At 40.8% G+C, this 12376-nt stretch overlaps 1 protein-coding gene across 2 annotated transcripts in view; it reads right to left on the minus strand.

Moving 5' to 3' along the window:
* Nucleotides 1-742: 742 nt before the first annotated feature.
* cdh8 (cadherin 8) overlaps nucleotides 743-12376 on the minus strand; it is a 93497-nt gene continuing 81863 nt past the window's right edge. Inside the window, exons 7-11 of one of the 2 annotated variants that reach the window (XM_035682094.1) lie at nucleotides 10858-10994; nucleotides 8142-8263; nucleotides 7323-7440; nucleotides 3041-3292; nucleotides 743-2869 (exon numbers count right to left, since the gene is read on the minus strand). In XM_035682094.1, coding sequence (XP_035537987.1) covers nucleotides 2376-2869; nucleotides 3041-3292; nucleotides 7323-7440; nucleotides 8142-8263; nucleotides 10858-10994 — 1123 coding nt within the window. In that variant the 3' untranslated portion in view covers nucleotides 743-2375. Of the gene's footprint in view, nucleotides 2870-3040; nucleotides 3293-7322; nucleotides 7441-8129; nucleotides 8264-10857; nucleotides 10995-12376 lie in introns of both variants that reach the window. The other variant, XM_035682095.1, reaches the window with a different exon arrangement.

The following is a 12376-nucleotide window of genomic DNA, read 5'->3' on the forward strand; positions in this document are numbered from 1 at the left end:
AAGAACAGGATGGGAAACGTAATGCTACAGGACTGCTTTTGTCTTTATCGCACTGTTTGATGACACATAAGCCTGCCAGAAGCATTTTTAGAGACTCTGCACAGCCACCCCGTTGTTTTAAGGAAGGGTCCAGTTGTGCCTCCTGCTCTTAGATTCTGTTGTTGGATATTTTTCTGTGATGTTAAGGGCTTTCAAAGAGATATGCTGTGATGAAATGTTGCAATTGACTTATTTGGTGTATCCACTTTCAGTCAAACTGCTTTCACCTTTCTATGAGAAGACCAAAAATCACCAAAATAAACCAGGAATTCATTGCAGGGTAGATTGCTAAAAGCTTTTTTAAAGGGGTCCTCCAGCAATTTTCAGTATTATTGTACTTCCATAAAGTTGGAGGAAACGCAAGGTGCAGATTTAAAGAAAAAAGAAATAAGAAAATCAAAGCAGCGGAGGCTTTTTGTTATAAATGTGTAGCCTCCAAGCCCAAGCCCTATAACCCTGATGACATCATCAGAATTATTTTCACAACCTTTAGAGAGCTCCCTCCAAAGACACACAAGACATTATTCAACCATGTTCACAGACTGAGTGGTACTCCTCATGTCGGGTAAAACGACATGTGAAACTGGTGGAGAGTCCCTTTACCTGTTGATGTTCTTTTATTTGTCCATGAACTCTCATCTGCATAAGAAAACCACACCCATTCAGCAATATTTATAAAAATATATTTCACAAAGTAGGAAACAATACAGGGTATCTTAGATTACAGTACAGGGAGTAAATAATTGAACATACACATTTATAAGCATTAAAGCACAGTAGAAAATATGATCTGCATGTAAGACTATTCCATATATATTGTTTAGTCTACCGAGAACTGCCATAATACTGTATCAGTACAAACTGAGTATGCACGCAGCTGTAGTGCCATTGAAATTCTCATTATGTGCAAGAGCTAACGTGCAGAGACAAAACCTACCACCTCATTGAAAGCTAATGACGTTAGCAGTAACTCTATATACAGTACAAGTCTTTTTTATTGATATCATACAGTGTAAGCAGAATATGCACATGGTCTGGATCTGTGTCTTCATTATTCTTGGGCTAATGCGATCTGTATTTCCTAAATGAGATTTAATGTTTGGAGGGACACACATACTCAGGTATCAATTGGACTATTGTGCTCAGACACTCACTGGCTGTACCTCAGAATAAATTTATGAGATATATTTTACACAGAATTAGCATGTGTCAGAAAGGTCCCATTCCTGCAGTCCCAATTAATTAGATCAACTGTATTGTTGGAGTAACTTAGAGCTCTTGTTTGCTGCTTACATCTAGTCTATATCATCAACTGCAGTAAATTCATGATATGGTTTCTCTGTTATGAAATAGTGTTCAAGTGGTTGAAAAAACAGCTCAATGTGAAATAATCTAAACACATTCACTTCAAATTGTCAGCACGGAAAAAATGATTTAAGAACATAAATACAAAAACTCATAGAACAATAATGAAGAATCAACACGTCTCTTGTCAAAAAACAGTAGATTACAATTGTATTTAATGTTGCTTCTGTAAAAAGAAGGCCTCAGAGTTTCTACATTTCTCTTTTTTCTCTTCACTTCAGTCTTTTATAGGCTAGTAACACTTGCGACCCACACCTGTAGCGTGTAAATACAAAGAGTTGTATAAAGCAAGCCTTTCCGGGCTTTAGATAGTTTATAAATGTGGCCACCAGAGAAGATATCAAATGATAACAAATTCACCTTAAAGCCAATACTGGTTTGTCTTTTTGCTTTTTTTTTCAGATCATACATACATTCATCATTGTAATGAAGACCATATATTGCTTTTTCATTGTCATTTTGTTTCAGATCGCCGATCAGCTGGGTGGCTAAGGGAGACATGAAACAAGAGTCCCTCTGCAGCTTCTGAGGTCCCACTTGCTGTCCATGGGGCATGGAGTATGGTGTCCACTCAAGCTTCAGAGAACCCAACAATATTTATTATTTCCTTTCATCGGGCAACTACCAGCAATCCCAGGGTTTTTCTGCTACTGGCAGTCACAGCAAATGACTAACACCCAAAATACTGCTAGACACTCCACAACGGAATCTAAGTTACACTCCACAAGAATCATAGATCTCCTAATAAAGACATTGTTTGGCTCAACAATTACAATGCGCTTGACGTAGTGGATGACGACTGCTATACCTCACTCTAAGAAGAATACAAAAAGGTGGCCTCCCTTGTTATTAACTGTTTTTTTCTTTTTAAACACCTGTTTCTAAAAGCCAGCAAACCCCCTAGCATTTAATACACAAGTATGTGGACAGAAACAAAAATCAGAAAGGTCTTTTTTCTAACAAACCAAAGGTCAGGTCTCGCGGTCGCTCTCTCCAACAGAGTAGAGCTCCCCAAGTCTTCTGAAGCGTGGGCCCCACTCTCTGAGATAGTCATAGTTCTGGTCTGAGTCTGACGACGCCGTCTCCAGTGAGCTGAGAGAGCCAGCAATGGATCCCCGGCCCTCGTATCCATAGATCTGGATGGAGTCGTAAGGCGGTGCTGTGGGATCATTGTCTGCCTCATGGAGCCGTACGTTAATGAATTCGTCCACGTCCACACCGTTTGGGCCCGAATGCTGACCCGCCCGTGGCATGAACTGCAGGTCCGGCTTGATGTCCTTGCGTGGCAGGTAACCATTGATGCCATCCGGGTTCTGCAGTGTCGCAATGTCGAAAGCCTCCGTGTCCTCTTCACCGCCTCCCTCATCATCGTAACGGATAATATTCTCCCTCACATCTTCGTCATCCTTAATAATAAGGGGCTCATTCTTGTGTCTCCTCAGGGTCACAAATAGTACTACTATTACTGTCAGAAAGAAAGACAGAAAGCAAGACAGAAAGAAAGAAAGAAAGAAAGAAACAAGAAGTCTAGGTCAAGCTTTCGTAGGTGGATTTTCTGTCAGTACAAGCAGATCAATTTAATCTGTTAAACCACTTCATGGTAATAATGGAACAATGAAAAAAAGAAACACCTCACCTAACAGCAATATAATGCAGGCCAGGATGGCAATGAGAGCTCCCATACTGAGGCCGATAGGTAAGACGTAGGCCTCCACGTTGCAGGACTGGACAATGCCGTCCTTACTGCACCCACAGACTCGGATGGTCAAGGTGTTGGTGCTGCTCATTGGTGGATTCCCATTGTCCGTCACAATGATTGGCAGGAAGTACATCTCCTGTTTCTGTCGTCGGAAGGTGTCATGCTTGGCTAGAACACTGATTGAATTGTCTGTCAGAGAGAGGTAAAGCCAGAGATGAAATTTTTGCGAGGATGTGTGAAAAACCCATTATTATTCATGGTGGCAACAGACTGAAATTCTATTATTAAATTGTGTGAAGATCAGTGCAGCATGAGGGTAAACTAATTTCACATCAATCGTCACTCGGCTTTCTAGCGCTCACACATTCCAATGCTGTAGATGGATTTCAGCCACCTTCTCAACAGTCCAATTTTGGGAATTCTGAAGGAAGGCGAGACCGAGTTTTCTGTCCCTCTTTGAAAGCTGTGGAAATGAAAGGACGGACCACGGCAGGCGACACTGACTTAGAAGATGGCACATGTCGACCCAGAAAGGTGCCAGCTGTTCTTTGATGGCACTTCTGTGAAGCTGCCTGCTCATTAGCTGGCTCTCCTTACCCTGCTCACATTATCAAACACTTGCATTCCCATAAGAATCTACTCCTGCTGATCTTATGGAAAATGTAAGATTTCTGATAGTCTAACCTTTGCCTCTCTGCTTGAGGGTGCGCTGAAGAGAGTGTGAAAAAAAAGATCTGGTGATATACGCTATAGAGAGACAGGACATATTGAAACATTCGTGTTGACAGAGAAAACTTAATCACAAGATGGAATGCTTCATGATAGAATTATTTGCTTTGCACGATCTGTAATTGATGTGAACATATGCTCAGATTTATTTTCTTATGAGTGCTGCCACAAAGTGGTACGCCGTGCTTTGTGAGCACCAACATGTCTTATTTCATTTGGATCATTCAGCAGTGAGTATGCAAGTATCTACTATACTGTAGTAAACCATCAGGGCTGATCCTCCTACAGAGGTCAATTTCATTTTCTTGGCAACTATTGATGGTAAAAATAGAATTAAACATTTTCTGCCCATCTACAGGGGGAAAAAAGCAGAAGAAAAAGACAGCTGTAGATAACCTTCAAAAAGACTGAACTCACTGGAGTCAAAAGAATGCTAATTTGTATTGTCTTTTATATATTAGGGCATATTAAAAGTGTTTCGTCTAGCTACTGATGGGTTCTGGTGAAGAGGCTGTGTACATTGAAATATTAATCATCACCATAACAAAAGCAAACGCCCAGTTGAGTTATTTTTTTGCTATAAATAACTTAATATGTGGGAGGTTCCAAATGACAGCAGAAGACAGCAGACACTGACAGTCTGAAAACTTTCTGAACTTCTGAAGTCTCTTAAGATTATGTGAGCAACTACACACAGCACATTCATGAATGCCAATTCGGCAGGACTTAAATGCCTTATAGTAACATAATACCAAAGGATTGGAAGAAGCAAAAGAGGTAATGTCGGTAGATCCAATTTTGTCTAGACAGAAATACTCACTATTGTTGCCAGTTTGTATCACTCCTGTCCTGGAGGAACTTTCCCTCCAGTTACCACACACTGCATACTGATTGCAAGGATTGTTTGTTAGTATGCGCAGTCATTGTTGAAATGTAATGTGTAAATGGTGCAGTATTGCATGTGTATGCAACAGAGACAATAAATAATTGATCCCTACGTATTTATTTATAATACATTCAACCTGTAGAATGGTATCTAATAATATAGCATTCATTCATATTCCAACTGAAATAATAAGTCAAAAATCTTTGTCAACATGATTTTTAGATTTTCGGTATTATTTAGAAATACACCAGAAATGCTCCTTTAGCCTCTGACTTGATGGGCCAGGTGATTGATAACTCGTCCAGAAGGGGCACCCACACAATAAAAGCAAACCTGCACCAGAAAATGTAGCTTACAAGCTAAGAACATTGTTGTGTTGGCAGTGGTTTTAAAGGAAAGGGACTACAGCAATTAACATCTAAACAGATGGACGCTGGCATTTTTTCCTTAATTTAAGAATAAGGCAGTTTTGCAAAGTTGCACTTTTAGAGTTGAACTTTATTTTCATGATCTGTCAATTAACTGGTTTACCCTGATTAAGTGAGCTGAGTAAACAATTCCAAATCAAATTGTATGTGAAAATGACTAAAGGTCACACATCTATGTTATTCAATTGAAAGTACCAATTTAACATGGGTGTTCAGGTATAAAAAAGTTAGAGACCCCAAAGAAATAAGTTAAAAATGCAATAATTTAAAAGGATATTTTAAAAGGTTATCCAATCAGATTGATGTTTTTATCTAACTGCAATCTGATTGGTTTGCTTCATAGCCGCTACGGTGGTGCCATCATGAAACCAAAACATGTAAAACATGTATTTCTCCCTTTTGGGTATGAGTCACAGACCAATAAACTGTAACAGAAAACTCATTTGGAATTATTCTATGTAACTTTTACTAAACAGCAGCCACTGTGGCCACAAGTGGCATTTATGGGATAATGCTTAAGGCTAAAACATCGTGTGACATTAACATCAGTAGAGAGATGTCATAAAGTCACTGACATTAAGAACTGACTCAGTAATGTCATTTACAAAGCAATAGCTATCAAAGGTTTGCTAACATTAGCCCCCCCACAATGTATTGGTAATCCCAGTTAATTAACTTCACATTTGTAACAGGAAGATTGAAAAATAACACAATTAGAAAGTTAACCATGTAATCTGAAAAGCAGAATTTTTGGCAGTATGGTGAATGTATGTTGTCTCAATTACTGACAATGGGATGCTCTACTGTGTTGCAACACCGCCTCCTGAACACAGAGTTGTCATAATGCTCGATATCTTGTATACAGATAGTCAAAGCCTTAGCCATTTTCCACAGTGTGGAGAACCCTAACCTCTTCACTGTTCAATCCCTACAATTAGACTCATCATCGCAAACAAAAGCAGCACACAGAGGCTCACAGGAGCCTGACGCTCTTCACTGAAGTGTCTCCCACAGCTGCCGATTCAGATAGAAATAGTCACTGAAGTGCTGGGGGATATGGTGCGATGGGCTTCTTTTCTCTGTTCAGAATTAACAATACCATAGACAAGTGGTTTGTGCAGTATGTAATATATAGAGCTGAGCCACAACACATATTTACTTTGGTTTCAGGCGAGTGAGAAAAATGCAGGCTCTTTTGTTGTTTGGACTAATGCAGAGCTGATAGTGGTGAAACATTTCTAGTGGTGGTTTTATCTGTTACATCATCTTAAGAAACTATTAAAGCTCCTCTTAAAAAAAAGGCCAGGGTTCAAAAACCTGCGTATTTTATACACTTTGAGGCTGATCTGCAATTAAGACTAGTATTTTGCAGTGTGTGCCCTTCATTTTTCCTCAGTTTTATGACAGAATCTTTGCACATATGTGATAAAATATGATTTTTGTTCCTTCAGTAAGTGCTTAATGTGTCAAAACAGACATCAATATACTTATACCACGACTATTTTTGCGTATCATGCTGTCATTACACTGCCCTGTCTTTTTCCTACGTACCTGTTTCACAAATGTTTTCCATTTTTATTTTTGTCAAAAGATGGCTAATTCATTTGATGACCTGATTTTTATGGACTCTTTCCTCCTTTAGAGAGGGGTTGCAGTAAGTTAGCCTGCAGCCTCTGTGTCGCAACAGAAGGCTAGTACCATATGAAGATTTTTTTGCCCGAAGCTGAAAACATTACACAGTGTCATCATGAACACAGCCTGTTCAGAGCCCCCTCATGGAGGGTAGGAGGGAGAAGAGGAGGGGAATAAAAACAGAGAAAACTGGCAAATAAACCAATCAGAGTATTTAGCAAATAAATTTAGTACCATCTGCCACGTGGTAACAGCTCCTAAGAAGTCACCCTACATTGAGCTGCAAGACTACCAAGAAAAGCCATTTGGATCCCATTCATTTAGTTTCCCTCAAAACGCACTGGGGAGTAAAAAGAAGCTGGTGTCCAGACAATTTCACATCTGCTAATTGTGAGCAACACTGATCCACCAGATTTCATCTCGACTACGGCTAACATGCCGCTGGTTAGAGATTAGACTGGAAAGCCATTGGAGAAATTTACAGAAACTTCAGTCATTCTGCCACAAAAAGAGTTACTTCTCCGTGATGTCTTTTGTTGCTCACCTAGGTTTTTTCTGATGGTAAAATTGGGGTTGTTAAGCATCTCCGGGACGAGACGATAGTCAAAGTTGTGGCCCTGGATTGGGTCGTCTTTGTCCACTGCGCTGACAGTCTGGATCACCTGTGTTGAAAACAAAGACAAGAATATACAGAGGAGGGCTGAGAACCACTAGAGGAGGCAGCCTATTCATTACTCTGTTCTTGCCACCGCAGATTGCCTCAGTCTAATACTGGCTGCATCACACCTGATGAAATATATGGCCTATTCATTCTTGGATTTTGAGATTATTATCAATGAGGTCCTGTCTAGACTGGCACACTTTCAGGCTCCTGGCTCTATCTGTTAATCTGTCATCATAGGTCTTATCGCGCTGTATGTCTTTATGATTGATTGGAAATTAGAATTCAAGCCCTGCAGGACAGTTTCCCTTTTTTTTGCCCTCCTTTCAATAAAGCTCCCTATTGTACATACGCAGGTCCCCTGAATGAGGTCGATTGATGAGAAGGAGAATGCTAAGTACTTGTCCAGAATTTTTGGCTGGGGGAAGCATTATGCCATCTGGAGGAGGACATGAAAGACAGTCTTGAATTATGATCCACCCTGATCAATCCTGACTGCTCTCATTTCCCCTTTGCTCCGCGCACACTGTGTCAAGGGAGGACTGTTGCAGGGAAAAAGGGCCGTACTCCCACCTCTGTAGTTTCGCAGTGAAATAAATAGGCTATAATTCACTGTGGCCAATCATTACAGGGGAGGAGAAAGAAAGAGAGAGAGCAAAAGATAGATCACTGGTTTGATAGATGAGCCACTTCTTTCCTTACCTGTCCAGATTTTCCATTTTCACACAGAAAGGCCTCGTATTCGGTGGCAAATTCAGGCGCGTTGTCGTTAATGTCCATTACTCTGATGGCCACAATTGCCCTCGATATCTGACTGTGGTTTCCTAATATACAGTGTGAGTATAGATAGATAGATAGATCAACAAAGGGGAGAGACAACAGGAGATAAATAAGAAAAGACAAAATAGAAAACTGGGGGAAGAAACAAGGTTACACATGAAATCCCAGGTAAATTCTGTGACCTAGTTTTAATTTCCCTTATTTTCTATCTTTATTTCTCCATTCATTTCCTGAGCTGATGGCAGGACAGATGATATGCCACATCAATCTACATTTCAGCTGGTAGCAGCGATGCAAAACAGGATTCTAGGCAACAGAAAAAAAGAGAAAAAATCCCCTTTCAAAGTGCTTTTGAAAATCCCCTGTACACGGTAATGTTTAAAACATGAGGGTTAAAACATGCATATTAATGAGTCATTGGTAACTGAAGTCTAAAAAGACAATAAAAGGCAGTTTAATTAGATTAGATTTTGATTGGAATTATTCATCACTGGTAATTGACAGTCCCTTTCGAGAGTCCCCGTAAACGGTTGTATTTATTAATCAGTAGTGCAAATGCCAACTTTTAAAGCAATTATCTATTAATGTGGGCCCAATAGGGCTGTGTCACTGTGGCCAATGACACTGAAGTGTTTTTATTTTTTTATTTTATTGAATTATTTACTTATCTGGGGCCACGCAGCAGAAGAATGTGAAGGATGACAAGTGCGCTGTCTCGACATTTTGGACATGAACCTAATATTTTGTGAGCAGAGAGGTTTTCTCAAACGGTAACCAATAGCAACCGGATGTTCTTAAGGCTTTTTTGTCTTTTATCAAAGAGTTGTTAAAATGTTTTAAAACTGGGTTTAAAGTGAGACAGTGGCCGCTGCAGTTACAAAATAATGGCTAATTGAATTTGCATTTCCCAAGATTCTCTCAGACCAACTGCTTTAAAGACATCATGTTTATTTATGACATGTTAAAATGTAGTCTAACACAGGAGCACAAGCAGAAAAAAAACCCCATAAAGTCACCAGATGTTCTAATTAATGCTTTTATCTAACATTAGATAACATTAGCTACCATAAGCTACCATAAGCTACTGGTGTAATGAAGCTAGAGTGTGTTTTATTAAGCTTTTCATCCGTACGAGGGATACTGTGGTATCTCTTCTTTAAAAAGTTATATAGTCTCACTTACAACTGACGTCATGAAATGTAACAATTGCCACAGAAGTGTAACTAATAATAATGGATTGAATAACAATGTCATCAGGTTATTTTTTACAGACAAACAAGTTGGTTCTTTATTTTCATTTCCTCATAATTTAACCCAAACAATGAGCAGTGGACAGGATGCCCAGGAAATTCAAGGCCACCAGACAAGGCAGGAGATGAGTTGAAAAAGAGGTAAGCAGTGAGGAGAGTGGAAATTGACAGTCTGATAGACAGTGATAGATGGATTAGGGCAGAGGGAGACAGAGTCCCCCCCCCCCCACCTCTCCTACAAAAGTGACTTTCCCCCAACAGCAGACAGGGAATAGAATCTGATTAGTCAGATGTCAACTGGTGCGAGGCGGCAGAACGCGCCTCCGTTTGGGTGGCAAATGGCATCGGGATAGAACTGGGAACACATCTCTTCCTCTTCACGCCAGAGAAGACAGAGGCTCTCCCTCCCCATCCGTGAAGAATAGCAAAACTGCCATATTTATTTTGGCAAATTCCTATTAGGTGTTCTCGGAGATGCCACTATCTCGAGCCACAGTTACTTTGCCAAGAGGCATGAAAACGCGCTCTAAATGTATGGGTGCAAGAAATGACAAGGCAACCAGCTTATCAAATGAGACACATTCAATTCCTCCAACGGGCTGCTACGATGGTGGGATTTGTCTGTGCTGCACGGCCAAAACATTATGACAGAGCTTGGGCTTTCATTTATTCTGACAATTAATGTGTGTTTCCTTTGATTAAGGAAAGAAAGGGACAGATAGAGGATGAGAGAGAAAGAGAAGAGGGAGAGACAGAGCGGAAGAGGCCAGGGAAAAAAAGTTACAAGCTGTGTCAATTTCTATTCCAATAGCTTTAAGGGGTACATTAAGCTTTATCACAACATACAGCCCCCCTGAAACAATCTGTATGCAAATAAAGCCTTACATATGGTTTGAGCTGTTTGTAACTCTGCCGGCAAGATTTTCTACGTAGTCAGTGAGTTTTGCGGTTCGCAGATGTTCTTTAATCTGTAATGGATGCTGGCGTTGGAGCAATCCACTCTGGAGCATGTCTTTAAAACTGTTTATTTGATACGTCTTAATGTTCTTGCACTTCCACAAATTGACTACTGAGCTGTTTAATTCAATCAAAACTCAGCAAATCAACGTATTTAATGCCTCTGTGGATTCAAACGCTAATTGTTTGTGCCATATTCTCGGAGCGATTATACTGTTGAACAGAGGATTGTGTGTAGCAGGTCAATGATTCCTGAGACAACCCATGAAGTCGCTCGGAAGAAGGAGACGTGTCTTCCTGCAGTTCTCAGTTTGTAAAACTTGCGTGCCAATGAATGTCTAATAGTATGGTGATTTTGAAAGTAGGGAATTACAATTCACAAGGAACAATGTTCACAGCAGGGGTGAACATAGTCAGAAGAGGTTACTTACTGACTTCTGTGGCGGTTACTGTGATGTTGTGCCACATGTCCGTCTCCCGGTCCAGCGGTTTGGCCAGTGTGATCTTCCCGTCCTCCACATTGATGTTAAACTGCCTCTCCAGGTCTGTGTGCCGATCGATGAAGTACCTGCAAAGACATTCAAGTCATTCATCAGAAATTTGAGCCAAAACTCTCTGTAGTCCTTTGGTTGCTGTGGCAAACTGGGCCATATCCATCAAGAAAAACCTGTGGATTAATGCGCATCAAAAACAGTAGGAAATCAATGATTATCTGAGGAATAATTACAGGCTTCACATGAGCAGCAGGGGGCATTAAAGCTTAATAAGGTCCGAGAAGCCCTCCCTCCAATCACAGCGACACCTCCCTCCTGCAAAAAAGACCATTAGTACATGTTATGTCAGGGTAAGAGATGGGGTGTTGTTAACCCTGTTCGGTATCTGTCAACACTCAATGGCTCCCACAGGCTTTGCATTAATGAGTTAGGACAGCATTGTGCCACACATGAGCTCTAACAACACAGGGGGGCGGGAGGGGATAATGGATGTAATGGAGATGAACCAAACATAAGCCTGTTATGTGTGACCTTGTCTGATCATATGCAAAATGATTTTGTTGTCTTTGGAACCACGAGCCGCTTTTAGCTCCTTGTCAATACAGCATAACACTTTTAAAATCATTGTTACAAAAACTTTCCTTTTCTTGATTCTGTTTCTCTGTGACCCTGCCTGCCTGTGACACACTGACTTTTCTGAGACTTAAAAATATAGTGGCAAGACATAAAAAAAAAAACTCTAGCAGCGGGTATGAAATTGAAATGCACATAAAAGAGAATTTTCCGATGCCACTTGAAGCTGTGAAATCGCTCTTTCATGTTGCAACGCGCAGAGCGCCAATTCTTGGGACGAGCCCACACAAAACCGGCTAAAAAAGAATCTGTCATTATGGGTCATCTTTGGTTTAACACGTTTCAATTGCCATTATGTGTGACTGTCATAAACATCGTACTCACCCAAAACACAAGGCCGCAGTGATTCACGTGAGCTAATTACACCGTGTACCGCACACGTGTTTCCATACCTCCAGGACAAACTGTCCCTGTTCCTTTCTCTCTCTCTCCATCGCATTCTCACATCTTCCCTCACAATCTCTTCCCCTTCTTCAACAGTCAGAAAGTTTTTTTTTTTTTTCTTTTCCATCCAGCTGGGTCTCAAGCTCTCCCTAAATCCAATCCCCCTATCCAATTCTTTGCAGACCCTCTTCCCCACATAGACATCCCTCAACCACCAGGCGCCCCGCTCACCCTGTCTCCCTTCCTTCCTAACCCTGGGTCTTGTACCATCTCGCAGTGGAACCGCTCATCCCTATCAGTCCAGACCTGTTAGCAGGAACCCTGCTGTTTATGTGAGAGAGAGAGAGAGAGAGAGAGAGAGAGAGAAGAGAGGGAGGACAGAAGGGATACAGAGGGAGAAAGAGAAATAGAAAAAGCCAAAGACAAAGTCACAACAACA

This window comes from Morone saxatilis, unplaced genomic scaffold (assembly GCF_004916995.1).
Source record: "Morone saxatilis isolate NCDOM2014 unplaced genomic scaffold, NCSU_SB_2.0 Contig11, whole genome shotgun sequence".
Classification (NCBI taxonomy): domain Eukaryota; kingdom Metazoa; phylum Chordata; class Actinopteri; family Moronidae; genus Morone; species Morone saxatilis.